This window comes from Sparus aurata, chromosome 15, assembly GCF_900880675.1.
Source record: "Sparus aurata chromosome 15, fSpaAur1.1, whole genome shotgun sequence".
Taxonomy (NCBI): Eukaryota; Metazoa; Chordata; class Actinopteri; order Spariformes; family Sparidae; genus Sparus; species Sparus aurata.
In genome coordinates this window covers 4,426,356-4,442,700 of record NC_044201.1, presented here as the reverse complement: position 1 = coordinate 4,442,700, position 16,345 = coordinate 4,426,356, and the positions used below count along the sequence as shown (strand labels likewise).

Sequence of the window (16,345 nt, the reverse complement as noted above, 5' to 3'; positions counted from 1 at the left end):
TGTGGCTATCCAAACTGGATTGTGTAAAAACCTCTAAAAGATCCAGAGCATGACCTGGATGACTGAGAACCTTCATCAACAATTAAGGAGAAATGAGAAGTACCCATCATCACTAGCCTCTATGCTGCCTAATGCTTGCTTGTTTTTACTTTAGCTGGTGTTATTGCCTGTTTTCGGTGCATTTCCGATGTGAAACGTGATGTCAGTGCTTTAGATTAAAATCAAAGAAAGGCTGCCTTGCCTGCGGGAAGTGAGAATGGGGTCAACAGGCAATTTTGGCAGGTTTACCCGCATTTAAAGAATCTTTGTAGACCTGCTTATTTTGTTGGAAAAGTGGCGTAAGACACAAAATATCTCAATTCTTGAACATAATAAAGTCGCAAAGTGTTCGTTAACTGTAACTAGGGATCGACCGATATGGATTTTTTAGGGCCGATGCCGATTTTTTTTCTTCAGTCTTAGCCGATGACCAATACGGACTGACGATTTTCTTGAGCCAATATTTGGAGCCGATACTACTTTTACTCCCTCAATTTACATCATAAAAATGACACAATGATGATGATAACAAATTTTAAAAAAAAAGGAACATTTATTGAGAAAAGGCGAGGTAGAACAAGAACAAGTAACAATATTTAACAAATATTAAAAACAGGTGAGGTAGAACAGTGCTCTGTGAAATGCTGCCACACTGGATTGGTTTTCTGCTCTGCCATTTCTTGCAGCGTCTCCAGCAACACGGAGCTGCCTGTGGACGCCTGTCTGTAAACAATGCCGGATCGGTGAACGCAGCAGCCCGCATCGGCCGATGCCGATACACGTAAAAAACGCAAAAATCTGCCGATAATATCGGCCGGCCGATGTATCGGTCTATCACTAACCGTAATGTTTGGCAAGACAAGTGGCTTCAGCCAGCCAATCAGATGTAAGCTGAGATGGGTGCTTAGGGCTTAGAACAGTGATAGAAATAAAATCTCTCCTATTTTCTATCCAAAAGATGGCCCCTTCCAAAACCTCAACAACAAATGTTTTGTTTCATCTGACCACAGTTTTCCTGCAGCAGTTGTTTTTTTTTGCTCATGTGATCGGCAGCAAAGTTCAATCGAGCTTTAAGATGCTGTGTCTAAAGCAAGGGCTTTTCAGGCTTTCAGCCTATGGCAATGCACAACATGCTTGACTATGGACATTGTCATACATTAGCCCTTTTTACACAGCGTCTCCGCATTATCTTCAGAGCAGTGGTTTGCCAAATCTCCGCCGATGGTGATTCACGTAGAAAACTGGATCGAAGCAGAAGCAGTAACGCACCGGACATGAATCTGGTGGCATCTCTGGGTTATTTTCTCCCCGATAAGCCTAGGAGTGTGCCAGAGTCAAATCTTAACTCAGAGGATGAGTCCAAGTCTGAAGACAGGAGAGTGGCGAAAACGGGCAGAAAATATGTTTTTGTGATGAATGAGTGCGCAAATTAGACTGGTTAAGGTCTCAGAGAGACAAATTCCATGAACCGCAGATTTTGCAGTCGATACCCGCAACATGTGGGGAACACGAAATCTGCAGGTCATGCTGACACTACACAGTTATAACATAACACACTGGTCAAACACAGTGCTAGTCTAAGTGATAAAATATGCCGTCACCTGTACTCCAATGAAAATGCAACTCCACTGTTAGTTGCATTTAGAAGACAAGAGGATCATAATCAGTACGCTGAGGAAGCCGAATTAATATTGTGTTGGTATTATCTACAGATTATAGATAATAATTACAGATTATTTACAGAATCACCTGCGGCTGAACATCAGCAAGACCAGAGAGATGGTGATAGATTTCAGGAAGAAGAGGAAGACGGCTTTCCAACCTCTGTGCATTCTGGGAAAGGATGTGGAGGCAGTGGAGGATTACAAGTACCTGGGTGTTACCATCAACCACAGACTGGACTGGAGATCTAACACTGAAGCTGTTTACAAGAAGGGGATGAGCAGACTTTACTTCCTGAGGAAGCTGAGATCCTTCAACGTGTGCAGCAAGATGTTGGAGATCTTTTATCAGTCTGTGGTGGCCAGTGTACTTTTCTTTGCTGTGGTTTGTTGGGGAAGCAGCATCAGAGTCAGCGACACCAACAGACTCAACAAACTGATCAGGAAGGCTGGCTCTGTGATTGGCTGCAAACAGGACACTCTGGAGGCTGTGGTGGAGAGGAGGACACTGAAAAAACTGTTATCCATCATGGATAATCCTCTCCACCCTCTCCACCTCACACTGGTCAGACAGCGGAGCACCTTCCCCGGAAGACTGCTTCAGCTTCGCTGTCGTAGCAACAGATACAGGAAATCTTTCCTGCCACAATCCATCACTTTATACAACAACTCTCTCACCTCTGCCTGACAGAGAACTCTGGTCTCTCTACTGTTTTGTTGTATATATCATTATTGTTATAGTATATTTTGCATATTTTGTTTTGTTGTATATATTATTATTGTTTATTGTTTATAGCACACTGTGCACTGTATATATAAACTATGTATATATTGGCTTGTATTTATGTTATGTACAAAGTGTTTTATTTGCGGACCCACTACTGCTGTAACAAAATAATTTCCCAGTTTGGGATCCTTAAAGTAATTCTATCTATTCTATCTATCTATTAAAAAATATTGTGAAGGTATTAAAAAAGGTATTAAAAGGTATTAAATTCAACTTAAGAATTTCTGTATATACCCTGGTTTCACTTTCATTTGCACTGTCTACCATTTTGCACTGTTTACTGCAGCTACTGTTCATTTTATATTCATTTTATATATTATATATATAATACTTTATATTTTATCTTTTATTCTATTCTTAAGGTTAGGGTTTTTAATTTTAGTTTAATGTATGTCTAATGTATGTTTTGTATTTTGTATGCTACTGGACACTTGAATTTCCCTCGGGATAAATAAAGTATCTATCTATCTATGTATATATCCATTTAAGTTCCGTTTTTCGCGCTAAATCACATAATTGCATAATCACCATCAGTAAACAGGACACTGTCTCACTGACTCGCGGGACGGAGGCTGTTTTCGGGGGGAAAGTTCCCTGAAGTCTCGGTCTGGAGGGCTGACGATCGCGGTGATTCATTTCATCACAAACACTTGGTGAGTTAAAGTTTTATGCCGGTGACAGACGCTGGTTTTCAGGCAGAAATGTGAGGAGACAGTAGAACATGGGGGAGACAGACGCTTCTCCATGTACAGCTGTGGTATTGTTTTCCTCATATAAGTTGCCAAAGACAGTTACAGTTACTACATTACTTTTGTTCGGTCCTGTAACGTTGCTTTGTGGGACATTTCTCTGTATTTAGTTGAGTGAAGGACCTGTGCAGTTACCAGACTAGTCAGACCGCCGCGCCCTCGCTCCGCGCCTCCGGATTATCGTTCACACTGGGAAGGCTCACCAATAATGCGGCCCTGATACTACCTCCAGAGGCGGATCAGCGCCGGAGCGAAATTTCCCCCCTCTCCGCATCTGAAACTTTCACACAGGGGAGGGTGCGGAGAATTGGCGCAGGATCCCCGGATGCAAACGGCAGTGTGAAAGAGGTCACTACCTTTCAGAGGCAGATCAGCGCCGGAGCGAAATTTTCCCCCCTCTCCGCATCTGAAACTTTCCCACAGAGGAGGGCGCAGGATCCCCGCATGCAAACGGCAGTGTGAATGGGGCTATTGTCTTTCAGCAGCTTCTGATTCATTGTGGATTTTTGGTTGACTCTTTACAATCCTGACCAATTTTCTCTCAGCTGCAGGTGAAAGTTTGTGTTTTCTTCCAGATCATTACAATGACACAACTGTGGCATGCTTTTCATACTTTATAAACAACTGTTTGCACAGTTTATCTTAATGTGTGACTAATGCTCATGTTATAATGTGCTCTTTTTAGATCAATGCTTGGCCAGTTAGACTTTCTGATTGTAATATTTGTGGCCAAGTCTAATGGGCGCACCAAATAAACCTATTAAAATAAGCGCAGAAAAGTCATTAGCCGTTATCAATCATATTTGCTCAGAAGAAGTTAAGGGGCCATGATTTGAAGCAAATTTGATTAACACAACTTTCTGTATCACCAAAACTGATCATTCAGGTTGCTGTGTGAATACTTTCGAAACAGCAGATTTGGTCATTGTAGCCCTTTCCCAGGCTACCGTGGGTTCTTAAGCACGAACCACCTGCCTACACACATGCATACATACACCGTGCTGGGGTTTCGGGTTCTTTTATTTCTTTCACCCACACAATTATACAGTACGGGCCGAATGCGGCTCATGTGTCTCGGCTCTTCCTCCGGCTCTCCTCAGCCGTACTGCTGCCTGGCTGCTCTCCAGAGCGTCTCCCACTCCTCTGCCATCCGAGGTCCAGCCGCTACTGCATTTAAAGGAAGTGAGTGATAAGTAACTGGGTGCCAGCTCTGTCAATCACTCACCTGGCTCTGCTCTCCTGAGCGCTCTCCACCTCTCTCTCCTCCTGCAGCCGCGCCCCGACCACGCTCACCTCCACATACCTCCACCACCTGATTTAGGCCGGGGAGCCATCCGGCCGAACCTACTCCACCCCCCCCCTTGAATTTAAAGGGCTGCAAAGCCAGGTACCAGTGGGTGATGCGTCCGTTTACATCCTTCATGCGGTGGAGCCACTGGAGTGGAGCGTGATCTGAACAGATCTGATCTGAACGGCCGCCCCAGCAGGTAATACCGCAGAGCCCCGACCGCCCAGCGGATTGCCAAGCACTCCTTTGTCGGGTTTCGATGGTGCTGTACCGAGACTCCCTCTTTGACAGTTTTCGACTAATGTACAGCACCGGGCGGTCGGCCCCCTGCACCTGCTGGGACAGCACCGCCCCCAGTCCCCTGTTCGAAGCGTCGAATAGAATCGGGCCGTTATCCGGTCAAGTGTTTTGTCGCCCCCCAATTGTCCAGCCATCAGGTTATAATGAGCCACCTGGAAGACGGATTCCCGGTGGCTTTTCGGTACCAGCAACTGGGTAATTCCTGTCTTTCCTGTCTGAGTGTCGCGACTCACTCTATATAATCTGTCCCTAATCAATGCAAAGTGTGGATATGCTTGCGCGGCGTCAGGGCACACCAAATGACCATCAATTTTTATCACTTGGTCCAGGGCAAAGCGTAGAGTATCTTCCAGAGACTGCTCGAGTGGAAAATCTTCCATGGAGTGTAAAACGGGAACCTGCAGCGCCTCCTGCGAAGGCACCACCGGCTCCCCCTCCCCGTCCGCAGCGTCGGACATCCTCGCGTCACCGCTGAGCACCGCACGCATATCCCGTGTCCCTGCCGTGTCCCTGCCTGGTCGCAGGTTGACCCTCCAGCGGCGGGCCCTTTTCATGGACTGCGAGGTGATCCTCTGTGAGGGTCACTGCTGCCGCCAGGTCCGCCGGTCGGTGGCACCGCACCCACTCCGACGTCCACGTCGGGAGCCCCTCTATAAACTGCTCCACCACGACCAGCTCCAGCATTTTTTTCTCCGACGCCGCCTCCCCCGGCTTCAGCCACCTGGTCGCGGCTTCCTTCAGCCGCTGCGCAAACGTGAAGGGGTGGCCACCGCGCCCCAGTCGGATGGTTTGGAACCGCCAGCGGTGATCCTCTGGGGAGAAGCCCATCCGATCCAGGACGGCTTTCCGTACAAGCTGGAAATTTCCTCGAGCGGAGGCCGGCAGGCCGAGGGCTGCAGTCTGGGCCTCCCTCGAAAGTAAGGGGAGCAGCTGTACGGCTCACTCCGCGGCCGGGCAACTGCACGCCGCCGCCGTCGCTTCGAACATATCAAGGAAGCTCTGGGGGTCATCCTCCGCCGTCAGCTTGTGCAGCACGGCCCCGAGAGCCCGTGAGGAAGGGGGGATGCTGCCCCCGGCCGAGTCAGCATCGTCTGCAGCAGCCGGGTCTGCGCCTCCGTCTGTGCACGGAGCGCCTCCAGTTGCTGCCTGTTCAGCGCCGCTTGCTCCTGGTGCATGGCAGCAATCTCCCCCAGCATCTGACCCAGTGCCATGATTGGCTGGGGCTGCTGTTGCTCCGTCATCCCTGTGGGTCCGTCAAGACCAGTTGGGCGCCAATGTAGGCCTTTCCCAGGCTACCGTGGGTTCTTAAGCACGAACCACCTGCCTACACACACGCACACATACACCATGTTGGGGTTTCGGGTTCTTTTATTTCTTTCACCCACACAATTATACAGTATGGGCCGAACGCGGCTCATGCGTCTCGGCTCTTCGTCTCACGTGCCCTGCTTGAGGTTACAGTAATCTGCCTGGTTTCTGGAGTAACAACTGTAACCCAAGCTGCTGCCATCTAGCTGTGTGTGGAGATATTCCTGGCATGAAGCCTGTCAAGACAGTAATTTCACACACCATGATAAGATGAGGGCATTGGGGTGTGAACAAGGGTTTGGGCAATAATGTTTCTTTTAATAACCAATACCAATATGTGCAATTATCATCTGTAAGACTGTTATGTGGCTTAGAAACAAAGAACTGGTTTTCAGTGGTTATATGTATATGGACAGCTTTTGCAGTAAAGTACAGTGCACCCGGAAAGTATTCACAGCACTTCACTTTTTCCTTATTTTGTTACGTTACAGCCTTATTCCGAAATTGATTAAATTCATTTTTTCCTCAAAATTCTACACACAATACCTCATAATGACAAAGTGAAAAAAGTTAGTTTGAACCTTTGCAACTTTATTAGAAAATAAACAATGAAAATATAACATGTACATAAGTATTCACAGCCTTTGTTCAGTAGTTTGTTAAAGCACCTATGGCAACAATTATAGTAGCATTAAGTATGATGCTACAAGATTGGCACACCTATTTTTGGGCAGTTTCTCACATTCTTCTTTGCATGACCTTTCAACCTCCATCAGGTTGGGTGGGGATCGTCGGTGCACAGCCATTTTAATGCTTGGCATTCAGGCCAAAGAGTTCAATCTTTGTTTCATGAGATCAGAGAATTTTGTTTCTCATGATCTGAGAGTCCTTCAGGTGCCTTTTGAGAAACTCCAAGTGGGCTGTTATGTGCCTTTTACTGAGGAGTGGCTTCTGTCTGGCCCATCTCTGCAGCACTCCACCAATCAGGCCTGTTTGATGGAGTGCTGCAGAGATGGTTGTCCGTCTTGAAGGTTCTCCTCTCTCCACAAAGAAACACTGGAGCTCTGTTAGAGTTACCATCTTGTTCCTGGTCACCTCCCTGATTTAGGCTCTTCTCACCTGACCGCTCAGTTTGGCCAGGCGGCCAGCTCTAGGAAGAATCCTGGTGGTTCCAATCTTCTTCTATTTATGGATGATAGAGGCCACTGTCCTCACTGGGACCTTCAATGCTGCAGAATTTTTCCCAGATTTTTCCCAGATCTGTGCCTCGATACAATCCTGTCTCAGAGTTCTGCAGACAATTCCTTGGACTTGATGCCTTGGTTTGTAGTCTGACATGCATTGTCAACTGTGGGACCTTATATAGACAGGTGTGTGCCTTTCCAAATCATGTCCAATCAACTGAATTTACCACAAGTGGACTCCAATCAAGTTGTAGAAACATCTCACGGATGATCAGTAGAAACAGGATGCACCTGAGCTCAATTTTGAGTGTCATAGTAAAGGCTGTGAATACTAATGTACATGTGAGAATTTTTAATACATTTGCCATGCTTTCAAAGAAACTTCTTTCACGTTGACATTATGGGGTATTGTTTGTAGAAATTTGAGGAAAATAATTAATTTAATCAATTTTGGAATAAGGCTGCACCATAACAAAATGTGGAAAAAGTGAAGTGCTGTGAACAATTTCTGGATGCACTGTACATTTGACACAAGGGTTAACTCCATTTATGAGGCTTTGAAGAATCTGATGTCAAAACTACATTTCATGCAGACCTGAAAATTATAAATCGTAATAAAGATTGGCTTGAAAAAAAATGTTTTCTGGTAGCTTTCCAAGAAAATGTTAATTGACGATATTGCTACATGGTGCAGGTAATTTAATGTTAGAGAAACTATGTGTATACAGTTCCTGTTGGGTCAGGTTTTATTCATCTTTATTTGTTTGTCTCCCTGTCTGCCTAGTGTATAAATCTCCTGAGTATGAGTCGCTGGGCTTCGACTTGACAGTGGAGCGCCTGGTGTCGATTGGATATCCACAAGAGCTGCTCAACTTTGTCTACGACCCCTCCTTCCCCACCAGGCTGGTTCACATTTTGAATCAGTTTCTAAACAGACTTGATATTTGAATACTAGTACAACAAACCTTCACAGTCTTTTAAATTGTGCTCTCTCTGCTTTCTGTCTCTGATTTTCTGTCTTCTCTTACCTGTCTCCTTTCCTCTCAGAGGTCTGGTGTTTGACACAATGTATGGCAACCTGCTTAAAGTGGATTCCTATGGAAATATCCTAGTGTGTGTGCACGGATTCAACTTCGTGAGAGGGTAAGACCCGCTACTTGTTCTGAGCTGTCATTATAGTCCACCATATCACTTTTTAAAAAAGGCAGTTTACAGGGGGCTGTACATTAATTTTTTGTGTGCATATCACAACTGTTTTGTAGCACAAGCCACAAAATTGTGATATAGAATTGGTTGGCTGTGGCTCGGGAGGTAGAGTAGGTCTTCCACTTATCAGGTATCTGGGGTTGATATCCCGGCTACGTGTCAAAGTATACTTGGGCAATATGTGTAAGAGTGGCAGAAATTGATAAGTGTTGTAAAGTGAGTGGTCAGTAGACTGGAAAAACAATATACCATTTTCTACTTAACACTGTCAATGTCTATAAACAACCAGAAGTGTTGCAGTCCATCACTTTATCAGGCATCGGACTGACAAAGGACATAAGAAACAAAAAACAAAATCCAAACCTTAACGTTATTTGCACATACTGATAAATTGCATAACACCTTTTGCTGTACAAATCATCCATTTATTACACTTCACATGAACAGTACAAGTGTCACAACATTTATACCATCATCATACTTTGTAGAAATAACATTAATGTTATAAAAGTACATTTATTATACAGTATACACAAACATGGGAAGCACTGTAACAACTGAAAAACTACGATTCAAAAGATTCTTTGTTTTAAACAGGATACAACAAATTTAGATCCTAGGCCACAATCTGTGGGAAGACATCATTTAAAGGGTAACTTCTCCAATGTTAGTCGTTAAAGTGTGTTTACAGGTCTTGGGAAATACTACTACATATGTATAAAGCCTTTTGTGGCTCCGGAGGAAGCTCCATGTTATCTGATAAACTGCCTTCAGTGATGTCACTCAGTTGCATTTTGAGTAATGAATGTGCCATATTTTGAAAAGGAAGAAGCATGCGTGGAATAAAAAAGGTCACTGCCACTGGCATGGTTATAATATCACAATAAACTATAGGGAAACACTAAAGGTATCAAATATTAGACACTGTCTAACAATAGCGCTGTAGCTAACATATGAGCCTGTCAAGGCATCTTGCCTATAAGCAGCCTCTATGTCTTCTACATACATACATATATCATACATACAGTTTAATCAAGATCATTTCATAGGCCTACTTTAAACTTGCTAAATACGTTTTTACCCACTGTTGGCAGTTATAGAACACTGTCTTGGAGAGCAGACCCATACTGTATTATCTAGTACATTTAACAAGCACAGGAGTGGCAAGATATAATTTTCTGATCTCTGCAGAGGGAGGTAATTAAAATGTAATGCTATACAAAATAATTAAAATTATGTTTCCTGGTTTTGCCTCCCTCGTCACTTGTTACCCTCTGTTTGTATGTATGTGTACTCACTCTGCACAGACCTGATATCAGAGAGATGTACCCCAACAAATTTATTCAACGTGGTGACACAGACCGCTTCTCCATCCTCAACACACTCTTCAACCTGCCTGGTAAGAAAACAAATCCAAAGTTCTGGTCAACTAAACAGCTTTTTTTAATCTAAGAAGTGAAAACTAAAGCTGAGTATAAAATCATGATATAATTATATATCTAGCAGGTTAAGGTATTCAAGGTGAATTCAATTGAGCATGAGTAGCAAGTTAAACTACCAGGCATTTGGCATCATTTCTGATCAGGCTTGTGATGGTTTGTTTTACATTAAGTACATCAAATTATACATTTGAATACAAAAAAAACCTTATTACCCACGATACCAGAGCAGAAATTCATTTAAATTCCATTTTTAATAAACCCTGTTACAATACTGAATGGTGTCTTCGAATTGGTCGTGTAGGTCTTTATTGCAGGTGGTGATGGAGGTTGGTTGTGTTTCCTCTAGAAGTTGCAACAACTGCTTGGCATGTTTTACACAGTACCTGTGTTTGTAACACGTCGTCTTTCCTCAAAAATAAGTCCATATAGCAGAAGTGCTGTTTCTATTTCTATTTCCTATTTCACAACAAGGTCTTCGTCGACCACTTTTTCATTGCTTTTCTCTCCTCCCTCAGTCATCATAACCTGGCAATTGGCCCTTGTATCCAGGGCTCTGTCTGATAGGCAAAATGTTGGCATGCTCAAGTTGCATGCATACCGCATGTAAACAAAATGATTTTTCTTATTCATCGCGTCAGGCAGTCTTTTGTGATGTGTTTATCGCACATGTTCATAACGCGTCGACGATCCCTACAATTATGTGTCACTCAGACGTGCAAAACACTTTAAATGTCCAAAAATTGTTCAGCAATCAGAAGGTCGCTAGTTCAGTTCCCCGGATCTCCTGGCTACATGTCGAAGTATGAAAGCTGTATGTTTTATGTTTTACATGTGAAAGCACACCTTTGGACAAGTGTTGAAAATTAGCAATAGCTATTAAACTCTGCAGCAGATTATATTCTTTGTGTTGGAACTATGCTAAACTGCGTCGCCCTATTAAATAATTTCAAATAAATAGATAGCTATCCTTGGGCAAGATATTGAACCCCAAATTGCTCCACATGAGCAGGATGGCACCTTGCATGGCAGCGTCGCCATCAGTGTATGAATGTGTGTTTGAATGGGTGAGGGTGACAAGTGTTGTAAAACGCTTTGAGCAGTCAGTAGACTAGAAAAGTGCTATAGAAATGCAAGTCGATTTACTATTTGGAAAAACAAAAGAAAATCTCCATAATAGCTGTATGATCAGATCATTTACAATACCAGTCAAGTAGCCACCCTTTCCTTTGATGACAGCTTTGCACATTTCTGGCTTTCTCTCAATCAGATTTATGAGGTAGTCACCTGGAATGGTTTTCAAAAAAGAAGAGTGCCTTGTCAAAAGTTGATTTATGTAATTTCTTGCTTTCTTATTACTAGTGCAGTACCCGTAGGACGTATGTATTGCTATAGAAAAGTGGGAGGTTAAGTAGCTTTTTAATGGATGGCCAAATGAGGTTGTATTTGAAGGTGGGATAACTATTGTGTTTTCATATATTTTGGCTTTTAGCAAGGACACTGTAGGGAGTTGAACCCCATTCCACTAATGTGAAAGTACCACTACCGGTGTCTTTTTTTGCTCATTTAGCCATTGGGAAAAAGCAAAGACATTAATGCAACAGGATGGTATTTGAAAGTGTTTTGAAGGCTAAATCTGGTTAGATTTCTGTTTTGAGGACAAGTAAAGGGTATGTATGGTCGAATATTGTAGTAAGTATGAATTTGTTATCCATCATGGTAATGCTGTTGCATTGGTGTTAAACACAAACCCTTAGTATGGTTAAACAAACATGTTAAGTTTTGAATAATTCGTTCTGAGACAGAAATTGGGAAGGTAGATAGAGAATGACGGCTGTTGTAGCACAGTGATGATTTTTTTAGAATGAGAAATTGTCTGTTCAGTTATGGTGAGGGTTAGTGTTATTAAGGGTAATGCAGTGAGTTAAATCATAAATGGTAAATGATTAAATATACACTACTCACAATAAGTTAGGGATATTGTGAGAGACTCAGTGGATTTCATACATACGGTGTTTGTTTCACTTCAGAGAGTTTTGGGATAGGGAGGCAATTGTATTGGGGTGATAGACACACCTCATTTTGTGTTTTCCACATAATGGTCTCACTGTGTACAGTGTGCCTTACATATTGGGGCCAATACCAAAAAACTAAAAGACAACCCTTTTCAATGTGGCATCAATTTCAACATTCTGTGGGTATAAAAAGCTGGTATTGTCAGTAAGTCATTCCAAGTTCATCATTCAAACAGCCATGAACACACGACGTCACTTAACGGACGAGCAGCGCTACCTGGCCATAGCACGCCTACGGGTCGGTGGCAGGCAGTCAGATGTTGCTCGTGAACTTGGTGTGTCTCAAAGTGTCATCGGCAGACTTGCATCAAGACACAGAACTACTGGCAGAGTTCGTGACAGACCCAGGAGTGGAGCCCCACGAGTGACAGACTGCAACGATGACCAGTACCTAAGGACCTATGCACTCAGACATCGTTATGCAACTGCCACACAGCTGCAGGCTCAGTTATGAGATGTGAGGGGTACTAGGGTTTCCAGACAAACCATTCGAAACCGACTCCACCGCTTTGGCTTGAATGCCAGACGACCGTTGCAGGTGACTCCACTGACACCAAGACACCACCGTGAACGTTTGCAGTGGGCACAAGACCATGTGACCTGGACAATGCAGCGGTGGTCTACCGTCCTGTTCACTGATGAGTGTCGGGTCACCTTACACAGAAATGATGGTTGTCAGCATTGCTGGAGAAGGCCAGGTGAGCGATACGCCAAGGTCAACATGGTTCCCAGGGTTCCCTTTGGTGGAGGAGGTGCAACAGTCTGGGCAAGCATCACCAGTCAGCGCAAAACAGATTTGGTTATTGTAGATGGCTCAGTCACTGCACGTTCTTACCTCAGAGACATCATAGAACCCATCATCATCCCCCAATTCCGCCAGCACACCCCCAACTTTCTGTTCATGGATGATAATGATCCACCACATCGTGCCAGAATTGTCACAGCTCGAATTCAGGAAGTCGGAGTGCTTCATATGGTATGGCCAGCAATGTCCCCTGACCTGAACCCCATAGAGCACGTCTGGGACCAGCTGAAGCAGAGACTGGATGATCGTACCCCACCCCCACGTTACCTGGCAGAACTGCGTGTAGCACTTGTGGAGGAGTGGAACGCATTGCCTCAGAACAACATCATGAGGCTAGTGAGGAGCATGACACGTCGCTGTCAAGCTGTCATTGCGGCAAATGGTGGAAACATCCGCTACTGACATTGTCAATTTTTATCTGGGGCTATCCTTGTTATTGTCAAAATTTTTGGGGTAATAAATATTAAACTGATGAAAATGGTGTTTCTTCTCATTCATTATTAGTAATATCAAAGGGAACTTTTACTTATTTCATTAAAATTCAGACCAAATAGGAAAAGCGCTCATGTAAATAACAATATCCCTAACTTATTCTGAGTAGTGTATGTAATATTCATGCTTGTAACAAAATGAGAGTAATTGAATCATCATGCACGTCACATCATGCAAGAACATACAGGCTGGCGCACGTGTACTTACCCACATAGACACACACACACACACACACAAACACACAAACACACACACACAGCTTTACGTTGAGTAGTACCTAAATCAGAATCATTTGTATGGCTGACAGTGTAGTCCAAACAGCTTATTTACTCGTACTTAATCTGGTAGGTTCATTTTTCTGGGCTGAAACATGAACTTCCAGAGGTCTGTGTTAAATGGTTTGTTGTCAGAGTGTGTTTACTGTGTCAGCACTTCTGTAAAGAAGACATTGCTCAGAAAGTGACGCTTTTTCTTTGTTTCTTCGTCTAGAGCAAGTATGCGAAGTCTGTTTGATCTGCCAACTCTGCTGGCAGCAACATAGAATTGTCCACGGCTGAAGAAATCTCTTGTGCAGAAAACACCAACGTGTTGTAAAGACTGACCCTGTGACTTATTCACAGTCATGGCAAAGCAGGGTCTCACTGGAAATTGTTTCCATCGCAAGGTGAATGGAAAGATGTTGTCAGATGGTATGAGGGTGATTCGTGGAATTAAGAGAGCGCGGCCGGCATTGACACCAATTACAGATTTTGCAACTAAGAGGTGGGGCAGTATTTGCTCTATGATGTATCTTGAGCCATTGCAATGTCCATTTTGTTGGTCAAAGTTTTGCAGTAGCATGATCACCATTCACCACCTTTAAAGTTATGCGATGAGGAGGCATTCCGGATGGGCAGAGTGTATTTAAAAACTCAGTTGGGTACATATGGTGACCTTCAGAATCTGCAGTGTCAACGCTGTTGCAAACATGTTCTTCTCCTGGAAATATCTGCTCATGTACTCATTTACTATGTCGACTTCAGAGTTAGTTGGGCATAAAATGACACGTTCGCATAGCCATGTTGGACTGGAAATGTTGGCCAGCATGTCTTCATACACCCAATGGACAATGTCGTTCAGTTTGTCACCAGGGATTGTCAGTGTGTCATTAAGTTTAATGGCAAACTCGCCCTCTTCTGGCACTACTGGAATTTTAGCCTCGCCAAGGTCTAAGAGAAATCTGGCAAATTCTTCTTCAGCTTGTTGATGTTCTGCAGCTTGAGAGATCCTCATATTTTCTGTTAGACGAAGAGTTTCAACATTTTTCCATAGGTATGAGCTCTTGCAACACCTTCCTATGATCTCGATGCTGCTACCGTGTGGTACAACGATAAGGATTTGCCTCCAATCGCCACTGAAAACCATTGTGATGCCACCAAATGGTTTGGCTGATCCTCGGAGCCACTGAAATGTACGATCTGCTGCTTCTAATGCACGGCGATCCATCATCGTCACTTCATCCACGACCATGAGGTGTGTCATCCTAATGAGTGTTGCAGTGCTGTCATGTTCACTCACACCGCAAGTGGATTCATCAGTGAGAATGAGAGGACATTTTGTTCTGCTGTGAAAGGTGGTGCCTTTTGGCAGTAGAGTAGCTGCGATGCCACTCACAGCTGTTGCAAGAGCCACTTTGCCTTCTGCACGGACTTTGTTGAGGATGTGGCATAATATGAAAGTTTTTCCTGTCCCGCTACTTGCATCAAGCGCTACCATCTTTCCAAGGTCCTTTTCCACGCTCTCCATCACTGTTTTAATAACAGTTTGCTGCTCGTGATTAAGTCTGTTTTCTGTGTGAGTAATGTTAGCTTGAAGTTCTTCCATGTTATGCTCAATCTCGTGCTGGATGATGCGGGGAGTCTGATTATGGTCGTGAAGTGGATTAGGTTCAGGGAGGCCGAAGTGTCCACTCAGTGTAAAGCCATGTCTTTCAACTTGGTCCTTGAGGTCGAGTAGCACTTGATTCAGAATGTATTCATCAGGCTCATTCACCGCTGCCCTGTGCATGAAATCTTCACCAAGAACACGCTTGTGCCTTTCCCAGAACTGCAAGTGCTCTCCTCTAAGTACAAACATGAGCATGTTCGCAAATACTTCACGCAGTGCTGGGCCAAAGGTCACATTTGCTGCCTCTTCCATAACAGAATCTACTTCATTGTCATTGTCAACAATCCCATGTGCAATGCAGGCTGCCAAATATGTGTCCATCATCACATCTCCAACTTTTCGGAGGTCTCTGAATGAAGTTGGTCCTGGCACACGGTACAAAAGCACGCGAAGATAGAACAGTTCTGCAGTGTGTGGGTTGAAGGCAATCATTGGGATGCATCCAACAGTGTCAGCCATGCGGTCATTGGGGGAACTTAGTCTTTTTTTCCGCAGTATAAATGTGCTCTGTGTGTACGTGAAGTGTTGAAATACATCTGGGTACACAATGTGTCGCATGTGTGTATGTAGGGACATGGCTCCAAAAAAGGCAGTCACTGTAGTGATAGGTGGCCCTGCGTTCAGTAGGTTCTGGGCAGTGCCATCATCATTAAACGTGATGACTTGTTCATCCTCTTGGTGAATTGCCAGCATCCTTACTGGTGGTTGTTTTCGTTAAATGGGGAAATTGTATATTCGCCAGTACGCCTCAGATGCAGTGATGTAACGGCCCAACTCATAAAGTGTCACCTCATCGCGACAAAGTTCCTCACGTGTCTCATCAGCTATATCTAACCTCACCAGGCACTGATCTGGACCCTTCTCCAAGTATTTGTACAGGTACTTCACACTGGAGACAGCACAGACAATTTCGAGGTTAATGTGTGCATTGTATCGGAGAATGATGTATGGATTGTATGGCACAACCCATGCATTATTGACAGATACATTAATGCCCCCTCTGATCGTCTTTGAGATGGGAGAGCCAGGCGCTTCTTCAGCTCGTCTTCTATACAGTGGGTAAGAGTTGTCTGAGAAGCATGTGTC

At 44.0% G+C, this 16,345-nt stretch overlaps 1 protein-coding gene across 4 annotated transcripts in view; it reads left to right on the top strand.

Moving 5' to 3' along the window:
- Positions 1-16,345, top strand: part of nt5c2a (5'-nucleotidase, cytosolic IIa) — a 55,785-nt gene that overhangs the window by 18,329 nt on the left and 21,111 nt on the right. For 3 of the 4 annotated variants that reach the window (XM_030441530.1, XM_030441529.1, XM_030441531.1), the window contains exons 4-6: positions 8,101-8,218; positions 8,364-8,459; positions 9,830-9,921. In XM_030441530.1, the coding sequence (XP_030297390.1) occupies positions 8,101-8,218; positions 8,364-8,459; positions 9,830-9,921 (306 nt within the window). Of the gene's footprint in view, positions 1-8,100; positions 8,219-8,363; positions 8,460-9,829; positions 9,922-16,345 lie in introns of those variants that run through there. The other variant, XM_030441532.1, reaches the window with a different exon arrangement.